The sequence below is a fragment of the Talpa occidentalis genome, unplaced genomic scaffold, assembly GCF_014898055.3.
Source record: "Talpa occidentalis isolate TD23 unplaced genomic scaffold, MPIMG_talOcc4v2.1 talOcc4.4, whole genome shotgun sequence".
Classification (NCBI taxonomy): Eukaryota; Metazoa; Chordata; class Mammalia; order Eulipotyphla; family Talpidae; genus Talpa; species Talpa occidentalis.
The window spans coordinates 94108076-94123686 of NW_023604295.1; the positions used below are offsets into that span (position 1 = coordinate 94108076).

Consider the following 15611-nt stretch of genomic DNA (forward strand, 5'->3'; position numbering starts at 1 on the left):
ACAAATAAATAAATAACATGCCTCTATAAAAAAAATAAATCTTTAAAAAAAAAAAAAAGAAAAAGAAATTGCATGGTCTCTTCTCCTTTTTGTCCTCATAGAGTCTAGATAGTCTCCTATTGTCACCAAAGGGTTCATCAAAATAGGCATTGTTTTTAAGTCTCCCTTCACCCAGATTGTCCTTGCAAGCTACCAAGGTGTGGACAGAGTTGGTGTGAGCATGCCCAAAGCTGTTTCAAGAGATTCTCTGCTGGGAACGTGTTACAGAGACACTTGGACATTGTGCACAAGATTGAGCCCTGCCAGTGAGCTAATTAAATGAGTTTTTAAAAAATCTAAACTCAGCAGCAACAGTGGGTGGTTAATTTCCTGACTCACTTATTCAACTCATTTGTGGTCCCAGCAAATACTCCTTGTAGGACACACTGCCTGGCTTTATTTCGATGCTGTTCTATTTCTTTACAGGGTAGAAAGGAATGTGCAAAGCAATAGCTTTCTCTTTTGTGTGGGATACCGTTTATGAAGTGGAATTCAGTTCTTTGTGCAAAAGGAATTTCAAAACAGTTTTGAAAAAACTGGATATTCAATTAAAAGCCTTCTCCCCCCTGACACCACCCCCCCATCACCAAAGGTTCAGAGTTCTCACTGGAAAGATACAGAGTCTACCTCAGTGAACAGTGGGCTCCACAGCTAGAAAAGTAGGACAAGGAACCCAGGTCTTACCTGCCTGCTCATGACTTTAGGAAAATTTCTGGGAGTACAGATGAGCTGCAAGTCATCTTCAGAGCTCAGAAAGACAAACAACCACAGAAAGTAAAGTCAACGAATGAGTTGCCATGATAGAATTTTGAGTTTAAAGATAACTTTTCTTTTATTCCCCAAGGTCTTAGAAAAAGGAAAATGGTGCTCATGAAAACCCCCAATCGAGGTCTTTTTGTTTTGATTAAATGCAGGGTCTTGACTGAATCCAAGCAGGAGAAAGAGATTACTTAGCAGAGGTAATTGCTTCCTCCCTCCCACCACTACCTGCAAAGGGTAAGGAGTGTAGCAAATGCAAACAACTGCACACTACTGGAGAGTAGATCTCTGCCGTTTGCCTATTACGATTAAAGACTTATTCAACTAGAATAACAAAATTAATTCAATGTCTGATAAAATGAGACTTGGTCAATTGTCATGCCAATTCATGACATTTTACTCTTGTTGTCTCTTCTATCCCAAAGCTAGTTTGTTGAGTTCAACATTCTTTCCTCTAGGATAATTTTAGCAAATGAAAACCCATTTACAGAAATTCACGATGGACTTGGTTTCCAGCTGACTTGTTCATGCTTAGCATCAGGTTCTGTAAATACACCACACATATATTGTCTGCTTTTTCCTTCACTTCCCTTAGCTGTAAATGTCCCCAAGAATTTCTCATGAACTCTATTTCTGCATACTTTTCCCAGGCATCTCAGTCATTCTTGTGACTTTATAGTCCATCTATCAGCATCTTATAATCTCCAAATTCTTTCTTCTGCCTTAACTCAGCATAGTCAAAGCATTTTATTTCCAGCTTTCATATTGAAATGTACAAAACTAAACTTCCTAGAATCCCCTGTATACCAACTAATTGTTTATGCAGTCTCTCAGTTGCCCAGGAGTGAAACCCAGAGTGACTCCTTGGTGTCTCTCAGCACCAAGAACCATCAGTTCTCCATTTCAACTACCTTAGGGCTACTGTCTCCTCTACTCTGTCCTCCCTGACATTACTTTTTATGCATCCATTCATATACTATTCTCTCAGATACTATTACTATATGGGGAGATGAGAACTAGTGAATAAGTGAAGTACAAATCCCATGGTCACTGACCTATGAGGACCCAGGGAGGTGGGAGCACACAGGAAGGAGAAGGGTGTGCCTGAGTTTGGGAGCCTGAAACCAGGCTTCTTTCTGTTTTGGTATAACTCATCTCTTACTGGAGCTATTGGGCAAGCCTTCAGCCACATCCCTATTCTGTCCCTGGTCCTGCTGCCTGAGCTTTGTTTCCAAAGTTCAAATCAGATTGTACCAGTCCTGTTGAACACTCTCACCTGCCTCCCTACCGCAATAGGAAAGGTGCCAACCCTCAACCCTACTTACAAAACTTCACACTCAGGTTTTTTCCCCCACAGCACTCTTTTATACAATGCAGTTACTAACCTCACAGTCCATGAAATAGGAAGGGAAAGAATAGAAATGAAAAAGCCCACTCTGCCTTAAAATTTTACCAGCAGTATCATTTCAACCAGCCTCTTTCCCCCTTTAGCAATCAACTCAATGGATCATTTTCCTAATGATTGCTGTTCACATTTTGCATAACTGTTTCAAATATCAAGGCAGTGAATAGTTTTGATGAAAACAGATAATCAGTGTGTGAATATTTACTTCCTGATGCTCTCCCAGAGGCTCCATACAAGTACAGGGCATACAGTAGCTGTGCAGCAGGCTGCTGGAAACAAGTCTTTAAGTCCTGCTCTGAGGAACATTGGATGCATCTTTACAGAGACGAGTGATATCAGGAGAGAATGACAGTCAGGTGCCAACTACCTCTCCTGCGACGTTCATTCATTCTTCATTCATTCATTCAGCCGTCAGTCAGTCATGCATTACAACATTTAGTGAACATTTGCCAAATATCCAGTGTTGCAAAGATGGCCCATGTCCCTAGAGAGCTCCCAAATCTTCTGTGATGAATTTTGTGCTTTGATTCCAATGCTGTATCATAAAGGAGTGAGCCAGGTGTCTGCTGAAGTAGTTGGGGGACTGGAGGGACACTTGAGAGACTTTAAAGTTTAAGTAGTGTTTTTATAGCAAGAAATGGTGATGTGCTTGTATGTGTGTGTGTGTGTGTATGTGTGTAAGTGTTTGATGAACAGGAGGAACAACAACAGGTGGATGGAAAAGAAGTCTGTGCCCTGATAAGGAGACATAAAATGCAAACGGAGTTTAAAAAATACCCCACGTGTTTGGGAAATTCTGGCAGGTTCTGTGTGGCTTGAGAGAGGCAGAAAAAGGTTAGCAATGTGAGATACAGATTGTAGATTCTAAAAGACTCATACCAAGGAGCACAAACTTTCTCTGCCAACTGTGAGAATCCTAGAAATTTCTTTAAGCAGGGAAGTGACAGATCAGATTGCCTTTGAGTAAAGGTCTGGTGTGGGCCTAGAGGATGGGTTGGAAATGAGGAGCATTTAATGAATGCTTTTTAGAGTGACCACAACCACAGGCTGTGGGGGGCTCAGCTAACTCTGCATATGTGTGTGCTTCTTCCCAGTGACAGTGCTGGCCATCTTCCACGAGCTGCACGTGGACCCCGACCTGTACACGCTCCTGTTTGGAGAGAGTGTGTTCAACGATGCAGTGGCCATTGTCCTTACATAGTAAGTACTGGGGCTTGGCCTTGCTTCCCTATGTAAAAATATGCTTCCATGTGTTGATAATTCCCAGCATCTTTAATAGTATCTTTGCTCTTATGTTATAGAGATAGAGGTAATTTCTAACATTTAAGGAATTGTTATCACAAAAAAAATTCCAGTAATGGGTACAATTCATTAGGCACCTAATTTCTAATACTATTAATGGACATCATGTTTCCAGTCTATTATAAGATACTACCGGAGGGTATATTTTTTTCTTTGGTGCATATATTTAGCTGATGCACGGAGGCTTTCTGAAACTGATGGCTCATCAGCTAAGAACTAAGGTAGTTTTGCCCTCATCATGGAAGAATTTTCTTTTGGAGATAAGAATCTCACCTCCCCTGCAGACACTTACTATTTATATTTAAATAAAGGCCACTTCAGTGGCTTTCACCATGTCAGAGGTCTTTGCTTAGGTTTAGATTAAGGCTAACACATGGACTACTGTCAAATATCCCAAAGAAAAACAACTATCTGATAATTTAATGTGAGGACAGAATCCTATTCAGAGTGTTAATGACCTCAAATTCATTTGGAAATGTATTGTGAATAACAAGAGAGTTTTTAAAGTGAGATCTTACCTAGGGGAGCAGGAAAAAACAAAGCAACCCCACTCTATCTTCTGTCAGCTGACATTTCTTGAGGCTGTCACCCCAGAGTTGCCCCTGAGTTCAGCAATTTACAAACAAGAGTCTTCAAATAAAAATATTTCACCAGGCCACCGAATAGTGCCTTTCCTGTATCAAAGGAAAATATCAGGGAGTTCAAATTAAGAGGAAAAGTCAAGGTAGATTCACAAATGCTAAAGGATGCTTTGAAAGAAATGCCAAGAAAAATTAATTAGGACATCAGGAATCTGTGTCCGAGAAATACCAGCATTAAAGGAACATTTGGAGTAAAAAAATTTTTCAATTTGCTGAGACCCTCATTTTCACTTCCTGAGCTGCCAAGTTGTCAAAGGCCAAGCCAAGCAAAACCACGAAAGCACAAATGAACTTGGGAGAAAAATCATTCAGCTACAACTCAAGGAAGTGCTGGTCTTTCCACTTTCAGCACTACCATTCACATTAGTTTTCCATTAAAATTATAGACTCCAAGGATGAATATTGATGTTGTTGAGCACAAGCCTTGGGGGCATTTGAAACAGTCTATTTAGCAGTTCTGGGGTCAGTTGGTGGTTATCACTGGCAGGGCCTCTGTCACACCCCCTCCCCATGTATTTCATATCTTAATAAATTGTATTTCCCACCATGGGCAAAATCTCTTCCTTTCTAGTTTTATGACACTTGCCATTCTAGCCAAAATGTGGTGCTTCCCAGCTTTGTCAATTCAGGCATTGTGCAGAGTGACCCCAAAGAGTTCCACCTTTGAAATGAAAGTAACCCTAAACTAGGAATATTGTACAGGAAGACATCCATATCCTCAAACTGCAGCGTCTTTCACCTGGTGTGTTTGGAGGCACCAACCCTTCCCTGAGCTTTGCTGTTCAGGGGGCACATAGATTCTGGGGTCTATACTGTACCTGTGCTGTCCACTGCTAACCACTTCCTCTTGCTGGCATGTTTCCTGTTTGTGCTCCTTGATTTTCTGGCTTGCTCACTTGCTTCATAATTCAGTATGAATTATGCATATGTGCCAGTCTCTTTTTAAACATCTACTTGCACACACACACATTTTTTTTTCCTTTTAGTGCCCCATCCTACATGCTCTGTTCTATCCTCTAATTCTTTTTTTTTTTAAGATCTATTTATTTATTTATACAAGAATCAGGGTACAGGCCAGATGCGCAGGAGGGTGAGAGGATTCTCCAGAGACAGAGCAGGGAACAAAACAGGCAGACTGACAAAATACACTGCTGAGGGGAGCAGCGGGTGAGACAGGAGAGGTCTGTGGCGCCATATGGGACCCTCGCTGGCCAGCTGGGATCAAACCGGCGCTGCAGAGTCTGCAGACAGCTTCACAGTGCTGTGCTCAGCCACCTGCGCCACCAGGGGAGGCCCTATCCTCTAATTCCTTTAGAAAAGCCTTATTTAAAGATAATTAAAGGGGCCTCCCTGGTGGCACAAAGGGTTCAGTCCCAATTTTATTTTTTTTTTAACAATTTTTTTTTTTTTATGATTTATTTATTTATTTATATAAGCACTGGGTACAGTCAGAAGTGCGGGAGGGTGAGAGAATTCACCAGAGCCAGAGCGGGGAGCAGAGCAGGCAGAAGGACCAAAGTACACTGCTGAGGGGAGCAACGGGTGGCAGGAGAGGTCTGCGCGCCATGTGGGACCCTCCTCCGGTGGCCAGGGAGCAGCCGGGGATCGAACCGACGCTGCAGAGGCTGTGGGCAGCTTCGCAACCCAGCGCTCAACCGCTGCGCCACCGGGGAGGCCCTCAGTCCCAACTTTATGAGGCTGTCTGCAGCCACTGCAGCACGAGTTAGATCCCCAGCCAGGGAGATGACCCACAGGGCGCAGCAGACCTCTCCTATCTTGCCCACTGCTCCCCTTGTTAGGGGGAACAGGATGTCCTAAAGCTAATTCCATACAGGCTTTGTAGACTCCACCCCCCCACTCCAGACCAAAGCCAAAAGACACTGGGAACTCCAAATCCCATCACCACCAAAGGGAAGGTGGCTGGGACCTGAGGGTAGGGTTAAGCAGCCAGGTGTGGTATAAAGCCAGACACGTGGGCTTTGGAGGGGTTTCCCCATTTTGGCTCCCCGCTAGCTCGCAGCGTCCGGCCAGCTCTGAAAGTGCCTTTGGGTGTCCAGGTCGGCGGATCGGGTAGGACGCATTAAAGACTTTATTTCCCTATTTTCTCCCTGAGTTGTACATTTCCTTAATTCCCTTTCCCTTGTAAATAAACCTTTCATTAACCTTTTGTTTGTGCCTGTAGTGGAGTATTAATAAGTCCCTTTTAAGCGTGCGGGTGAGGACCCACAGCCAGGCAACCCATTTTATTTTATATCTGGGTTGCCCTATAACACCCTCAGCAGTGTATTTCAGATCTGCCTGTTCTGCTCCCACTTTGTCTCTGGTGAATCCTCTCATTCCCCACACCTCTGGCCTATAACCCAGCTCTTGTATGCATAAATAAATGAATCTTTAAAAAAATTGATGCTAATGTAAAACTTACCATGACTTTCATACCAGAAATACAAACATTAGTCTCTGTTTTATTCTCTCCTTTCCAGCCCAGCCATGTAATCTGGGGTCTACTTGCTTTTTTAGAAAGTAGATTTATGAAAACTGAGCTGATTTATTGATTGATCGAGGTAGCATTGGTTTACAACACTCTGTATGATTGAGACATATAGGGTCACACCTCCTCAGATATAAGATACCACACAGCACCCGCCACCAAAGCATTAGGCCCCAAATCCCTTCTCTCCGCCCCTCCCCTTTTCCCTGGTAGCTCCAATTTTACAGTCAGATTGACATGCACATTAAAAAAAGATACCAAAAGGTCTTGTGTTTTCCTTTTTTTAGTTCTACTTCAGTGTGGTTCTGAAGTTTAAGAGTAATAATAGAGCATTTCTTATACCATAGAAAATTTATATATTTTCATGTGAAATCAAATATAATAAAAAGCCTAAGTCATGACCTACTATATCCTTGGCAGTACCTCCTGAGTGCTTGCCTCTTAGAATGGCTACAACTTTCATTTACTTTTCAGTCTTCCATCAGCAAACCACCTTTCTTTCTTTTTTTTTTTTTTAAGATTTATTTTTTATTTATTTATACAAGCACTGGGTACAGTCAGAAGCACGGGAGGGTGAGAGAATTCACCAGAGCCAGAGCGGGGAGCAGAGCAGGCAGAAGGGCCGAAGTACACTGCTGAGGGGAGCAGCGGGCGGCAGGAGAGGTCTGCGCGCCATGTGGGACCCTCCTCCGGTGGCCGGGGAGCAGCCGGGGATCAAACCGGCGCTGCAGAGGCCGCGGGCAGCTTCGCAACCCAGCGCTCAACCGCTGCGCCACCGGGGAGGCCCTCTTTTTTTTTTTTTTAAGATTTATTTATTCATGCATACAAGAACTGGGGTACAGGCCAGAGGTGCAGAAGGGTGAGAGGGTTCACCAGAGACAGAGCGGGGAGCAGAACGGGCAGATGGACCAATAACACTGCTGAGGGGAGCAGTGGGCAAGACAAGAGAGGTCTACTGCGCCATGTGTTTATCTCCTTGGCTGGGTGGGATTGAACCCACGCTGCAGAGGCTGTGGACAGCTCCAGAGCCCTGCGCTTAACCACCTGAGCCACCAGGGAGGCCCCAAACCTCCTTTCTTAAGCCACCCTCTTCAGTTTTAGTTTTTTATTTAATTTTAATTGTTAATACTAAGATCATTCCATATTCCAGCATATTTATTCAAAGGTATAATAATTTAATCACATTTTAGATTAATTCAACGTCTCTGTACTAAGAAGCACATTACTAATTATAATACTGTTTCTTAGGTTAAATATACTCTAAACTCCTGACAATTAATTTATAATTGAACCTGATGACCAAAGATCTTGCACGCACAGCAGGTGCTGGGTTGTGTCCCCACAACTTCAAATGATCCAGAATTGTCCATCCAAAAGTAAAGTCATTGTACTTAGCATAAAAGTTTTTAAATCAATTTGTCTCTGACTCAGTGTTTATTAGAGGGATGCAGGGAATGCCCTGCTTAAATATATATGCATATGAGTTTAAGAATGAATTCCACATGATGAATTTGCATTTATAAGGATTATTAAATAGATTATGAAGGAAGACAAAAAGATACATCGAAGAGAACTTGAGGGTGTGTATTTCTGAATCCTAAATAGAGACTTTGCTTTCAGAGGCAGCAAGGTCAAATAGTAGAAAGAGCCCTAGATTTCAGAGAAAGGAATTTGTATCATAATATCAGGATTGTCATGAATTAACCTTGCAATTAATACAGTTGACAGGAAAGGGACTCAAGTTGCTGTAGCAAGAAAGGAATCTGTGCTATAACTGAACAGCAGGAATATAAATGGTTTGGGAAAAGCTCCAGTGAAATGAGCGAGATTGTCTTTCCTCACTCAGCTTCTTCAGAAGCTCCTTCACCTCATCAAAGATGGCTGCCAGCAACCCCCAGGGCTCTCTCTTCCTTCAGGAAAATAGGGCAAGAACCATTGTTCTCATTTTCTCAGCCATATACACCTTGGAGATTCTGATGAGCCATTTAGTTAGAACTAATCACTATGGCCAGGGGAATGTGCTCAGGTCTAAGTCACATGTTTCATGTGTTCAAGTCTGTGCTCAGTTTCACTTGCAAATATATGAACTAACACTGGGGAAAAGTGGGGGGGACATTGCTCAGAATAATAGCAACCTCCCCACACACAAGAAATATGGATGCTGAACAGAAAACAGAAACAAAACAAGACCTTGAACACTACTACAGTGATGCACCATATTTGTTTCCTTACCTATAAAATTTAAGAATAGTTGTTTGATATACATTAAAAATTATTTTGAGCAATGAATAAGCAATATGGCTGTAAGGCAATGTGGTATCTACTGTCACATGTCTTTCTGGTTTCATTTAAATAACCGAAGACCTGCTTCTAGTGAAGCATTCCTTCATAAATATGACATTTTATGATCCAAGAAATATAGAGAATAACCATTTTTACATGTGATTTCCCCCATTAGGAATGAACCATTTACTTAAGGCTTACTGTCTAAAGTTGATAAATTAAGAAATAGAGGTGGAAGTCTACTACTTAGTTATAAAGATACTCAGAACTAAAATTGATAGTCCTTGCAAAAGTTAAGCAGGTGTGGAGAGAGAAAAAGCAAGGGATAAGTTAACTAAAATGCCACGTCTCTTATAGTAACAAATCAGCAAATACAATATGTAGCTGGTAAATTAAGAAATGGAGGCATAGGCATTTTATTTAAAATCCAGGACAACCAGCAGAAGACATAAAAATATAAAAGGTTAAAAGATACTTTTTCTAGATAAATCCTTGATTTAGGCAAAAGGCAGAAAGATAATTAACTATTTTATATCCTTCTAAACTGTTTGCATATTTGTATGTATTTGAATTACTATCTAAAATATTCTTCAGATGATCAAGCTGTCAAAAGCAGAAGCCATAAAGAAAAGCCAGTTTATGTGATGACAACAGAGTCAAGAAATCCTAGTGAGAAAAAAACACTGCAAATAAATTAGATGCTGAAGGCCAGATCCAGGAAAGCAGTTCCAACACACATATTGATATGTCAGTGTCTTTTATAATATACTGATGAATTATTAATCACCTTAATATGACAAATGTACTTAATAGGTTGCCTTCTTGTTACTAGCTAACTAGTAAGTAACTTATCTTCTCTGTACCTCAATCGCCTTGTTTGTAAATTAGAAATGATAATAGCTACATCTCTTTGGATGGGATTAAATATGAGACACCTATGGAGCTTCTAACCAGTGGGGTTCAATGAGGCATGGTGCCTGTCTCATAAACTCAATAAACATTAGATACTAGCTACTGATCTTACTCCTGTTGTCAAAAAAACAATAAAGAAAAAGTAAGCATAAAAGGAAAATGAGTAAAAAATATAAGTTGGTAATGAACAAGAGAAGAAATACAAATAGCCAATGACTCTACTAAATATGATCAGCTTCACTGGTAATTAAATAAAACAAATTAAACCAACCAAGATTTTGCTTAGTAAATCTCCAAATCTCAGAACTCAAGTCAAGCTAGAGAAATGGGAACCTGCCCACATCATCATGAAAGAGAAAAGTGGTAAAAATTTACAATGGTAATTTGGCAATATTTATTAAGAGTCATTCAAATCTGTGACTCTTGATCCATCTATTTCATTTCTAGAAATGTATCCCAAGAATTAATTATGTGCTGTGCAGCCATTTCTCCATGGAGATGAGTGCATTGATTTGTACAAGAAGGTATATACATAAGAAGAGTTACTATTTAGTTGAGTAAATTATAATACATGAATATGGAATCCTATGCAATCATCTGATAAATGATATAGAAAAAATGTACTAATGAGTAAAGATGTTCACAATATTTTTTTAAAACAAGAAAATTTTGCATGATATATAAAATAAGATCTATTTTTGGTTAATAATCACAACTGAATACATATGCTGTGCATCTGTGTATAATTATGATTTGTATATTTTATTTATATATAAAATCAAAAATGTTAGGATCTCAGGTGATTTTTATTTTCTTCTTTTGGCCTTTGTATATTAATTGGAAATAGATTAAAATACCCATAATCAACCCTGGGCCAAAGACCTCCTCATTAACATATGTCATAATTGTCAATCTTCATGTAAATGCAGATTCTACAGAAACTTAAGTCTGAATTTTTTTCTGCCTGTTGAGTGTTCTCAGCCATTTACCTACAAAACAGAAATATCACCAGTATTGTACTGAATCATCTACTTGTGAAATAATATGTCACAAATATGCAAATAATATGTCCACTGTATGCAAATGCCTCCAGATTTTCTTAGAGATAAAATAATAACTTTATTAAACAGCTGGATCTCTGATGACAATGAATACATTCCAGGTGCCTTTACTCCTATTAAGTAAATGCTTATAAAGAAATTCAATGTAAATGATTAGAAGAGAGGGAGAAATGGAGTGCCAATTTTCTTTTTTTAAATAAGAGTGCCATGCTGCTCAGAGGTTCTTTGCAGAAAATGTCATTTAAAGTGTGACACTGGTAAATGCTCAGCACTTAGTGAGTGACATTTTGAAAGACCACATTTTTACAGCACGTGCTTCTTAAGGGAATTTTAACCTGGAAGCTAATGGGATGGCTATGAGACTTAAAAAAAAACAAAACAAAAACCATAAAACCAAGAGGAGCCTTGAGATAGCGTCCAGTCATTCAACTGAAATGTGCTGAGCACCCGCATGTGCCAAAAATAACACTGTGTAAGGGTGCAGTTCTCCAAACTGCCCTCATCAACTTCTCACAGCTAAGGGCAAACAATAGCTGTAATGGGATTTAATTCATGCAGCAGAACCTTGCTTTAAAAATCATTCCAGAAAATCACTGGCATGGAGGAGAATAACTGTACAGCATGAACAGACATCACTAGGAAAATCCGTTGTTTCTCTTGGTGCCATCATCTCTAAATAGAAAGCTGGCTCCTTGAAGGCAAGTTATATTTTTCTCTGTTCCCCATAACACCAACTACTTATTTGAAAGGTTCTCCAATAATTATAAAAAACTAAGAGTTAACATGCCCTTTCAGATGTGGGCAGAGTCATTTTACTAATCCTCTCATTAAAATCTATTCCAGAGGATAGATGTTTAATATTCTTATACTGCTTTCTTCAAGTATTTAAAAAGTCTTGTAATTCTCATTAGCTCTACTGCTCCTCCTATTTGACTCCTAATTGTAAACATAGAAGTGGTAAGAAGGAAGACTTCCCTGATGGCTCAGGGGTTAGACTCAGAGCTATCAACGCTAGGCTTGAGTTTGATCGACTTGAGCCAGGGAGCTACCCACATGCAGCAGATCTCTCCTGCCTCTCCTGCTGCTCCCCTCAGCAGTGTATTTCAATAGATCTGCTTGTTCTGCTCCCCACTCTGTCTCTGGTGAAACCTCTCACAACCTCCCTCACCCCATCTCTGGCCTACATTAGTTCTTGTATGCATAAATAAATAAAAATAAATCTTTTTTAAAAAGTGATAAGAAGGTATTTCCTTTTGATGAGAAAAAAACGAACCTGTTTTCACAGCCAAAAAGGATAATAGTTCTCACAAATTTGCTTAATTTAAAAACAAGTCTTCTTCTATCTGGCACATCTTTCTGAAGGTAATTCACTTTGATGTTTGCCTTGGAAGCTGATCATCAGCAGGAAATGCATTTTGATGCCTGTTTAGATACTGCTGTGATACATAATTAAAAAAAGAAAGTGATCACCCTTTTCACTTAAGGACTCTTTGTCCTGGCGGCAAATTCCAGGCTGACTTCACTTGGTGGACACCAGGTGGCATCAGCTAGCAGGAATGGGAAGATGTCATGGCGTCTTTAAAAGTGGCTGGAGACAGAGCTCAGCTGACCTCCAGCTTTAGTCAGAACACCAGTGTTTTCTACCCACACCCTTGCCTGCTGTTTCAGCCTTGCTTTGTTGTTATTTTTGTTTGTTTTTTGGTGTGTTTTGCTGTTTAGTTTTTTTTTTTTTCATTTTTGATTTCTGTTTCCTGTTTCTTGGCTATGACTCTGTCAACCTTTGTCCTAGCTCTCATTTAATGTCCCTGTTCATATTACTGGGAACTGACCTTAACTTTATCCTATGCCTGTGCCTTTTGTCCCTCAGATTATATTTGACATTCATTCCCTGCCTCTCCTAAACTCAGCTCCATAACATAGAACTTGCTTCAGTCTATCTCAAGTCACACATGACAAATTGATCTATCGAAAAGAAAATAAACCCATGTTGATGGGTTTTAGTCCCAATTTCATTGTATTGGTGTGTACATCAAATATAAGTGACAGAATCCCAACTCAAATTACAGGTATGGCAGGACTCAGGGACCCAAACATGAATGTCTATTCTTTCTCTTTCTTGGCCCTGATTTCCTCTGAGTGCTAGCCTCATTCTTGCCTAGTGTATATAGATGACTTACTCTAGTAAGCAGGAGGGGTTAACTAATGATATCTCCAGGCTTATATTGGTCTCCCTTAAAATAATACTTTATTCTCCCCAAATTTTCTAACCTGGCGCAAACTCTACTTCTATCAGTCCTACACCAGTCATAGAGTACCCTGAAGGAATAAAACATGTTGATTGTCCAGATCTGAATCATATCTCCATCCCTGTGGCCAATGGCATGGAAACTATTATTAGAAAACAGAGGGCAAATATAATGGGCATCCCAAAAGAGTAAGTACCATAATGATAATAGAATGTTCAGACCATGGTGTATTGAAATAAAGTAGATAGGTCCCACACTGTTACAAAATCAAGGACATGCTTAATTTAACAAGACAAAAATTCTTTTCTAAATGCATTATTGATTCTGAAGAAGAGAAAAAGAATTCCCAAGGTATGAGAAATAAGAGAGAAATCACAGCAAGAGTGAGAAGCTACCACTGTCAGAGGCCACTTGATATTGTGTAGGATTCAGACGCAGAGGTTTTGAAGCCGGAATTCCATTTCCATGTGGAAATTAGATCCATGTCCATACGCTCTCTCATGGTAATAGAACTTGAGCAATACCTTGCATCAAGCCTAGAGTCTCCAAATGCACCTTCTGTTACAGTCTCTGACCACCAAAGTTAAGAAATTGTGAGGATATTTGCTGTCTATCTGGAATTTGAACCAAAGTACCTGCCCTGGGCAATGTACTAATGGAAATGCAAGCCAATATATTAAGATAAAAAAGTTTTCAGGACTATTGAAACACCTTTCCAAATATTACAAAATGCTTTGAAGCAATATTTTATATACTGTCACACAGGAAAAAAAAATATCTTCTTGAAAATGAGCTCACATTCTTCCAGGAAGAAAAGATCAGCAATAAACAAAAGTAAATGAGAACAAGGACCCTAAGATAGTTAAACAAAAAAATCACAAAAATCTGGGAACAATTTTAAAATGAGCAGTTAATAATGACTAAAGAGTTAAATGGAGGTGCAAAAAAAATAATAGAGAAGAACAGAAAAATAGAAACAAAAACTTTTCAAAATAAAAAAATCTATTCATATTAATAACTTAAAGAATGAGACAAATGTCATATTAATCCAACTGATTAATATGAAGATGAAGATGAAGTTAGTAAATGATCCAGAATATCAGATAAAAAGTATGAAAAACTAATTAAGAGGCTTGAAGGACAGTATGAAAAATCAGAATACATCAATAAGAATTTCAAAAAGAACAAATAAAGAAAAATGATTTGTGGCAATATTTGAAGATTTCATGAAAGGTCACTTTTCAGAACTGAAAAGCTGAAACATATGTCCAGAACTGGGTAAATTCAAACTAAGTGCACCTTCAAATATATTGCAGTGAAATGTGATATCATCATAGACAAAGTAGAAATCATAAAAGCAACCAGAGAGGAAGCTTGGATTACTTGCAACAGAAACCAATTTGGGTGGCAGCATTTTCTCACTTGTGGCAGCAAAGGATAGTGGGATAATATGTACAAAGTATTAAGGGAAAATAACTAACAACCTAGATTCTATATTTTTAAATTTTGTTTTCCATAGAACTGGGTGTAGACCAGAGGAACAGGGGGTGGGAGAATTCACCAGAGAAGAGTGGGGAGCAGAACAGGCAAATTTACTGAAATGCACTCCTAAGGGGAGCAGCCGGTGAGAAAGGAGAGGTCTGCTGTGCCATAAGTGTGTTAGCTACCAGACTGGGATTGAACTCAGGCTGTAGAGGTGATAGCACTGAGCCTTAACCATTTGGCCATCAAGAAGGCCCACAACTTAGATTCTAAATTCAACTAAAATATCATTCAAAGGTAAAAATGAATGACATTTTCAGATAGACAAAGTTTACCATTCACAGACAATCAATGATAGAACTTTCAAGGATATAATTAAGTAGAAATAAGAAACTGAACTCAGGAAGAGGTGGGAGACAAGGAGCAGTAAGCAAAGAAATTGTTGAAACAATCCTAACTCCAATGAGGATTGACTGTGACAATAATAATGCTCACAACTAATTGGGTGGGGTAAAGTAAGACAGAGCCAATCACTCTGTAATCAGCTACAATATTCAAAGATGGTGAACACTAAATGGGAGTTGGGGAGAGAGAATGTTGTATACAGAAAGTGGAACACACACATACACACACACACATATAACACAATTTGCAGGCAAACTATAGATCTGAGGCATATAGCAGGGGAGTGGGGATCAAACAAGGGGAAGGAAGAGCACAAAGGACTATGGCGATGGTTGACAAGTGATGTGGTAGTGTGAGAAGTATGGGGGATACACCTGAGAGAGAAATCAAATACTGTACAAAGGGAAACAACAATGTAAGAAAATTGAAAAGTAAAAAATAATAAAAAATAATAAATATAAATAAAAATAATAAAATAATAAAAATAGAAATAGAAATAATAAAAACAATAATTAATAATAAAAATTCCACTGTGGATATGTACCACATCTTCTTGATCCAGTCATCTGTTTTTGGGCATTTGAGTTG

The 15611-nt window shown here is 39.3% G+C and overlaps 1 protein-coding gene across 1 annotated transcript in view; it reads left to right on the forward strand.

Annotated features, from left to right (window-relative positions):
• Nucleotides 1–15611, forward strand: part of SLC9A9 (solute carrier family 9 member A9) — a 630868-nt gene that overhangs the window by 211521 nt on the left and 403736 nt on the right. The window contains exon 6 of the mRNA XM_054700753.1: nt 3298–3403. Coding sequence (XP_054556728.1) covers nt 3298–3403 — 106 coding nt within the window. The remainder of the gene's footprint in view (nt 1–3297; nt 3404–15611) is intronic.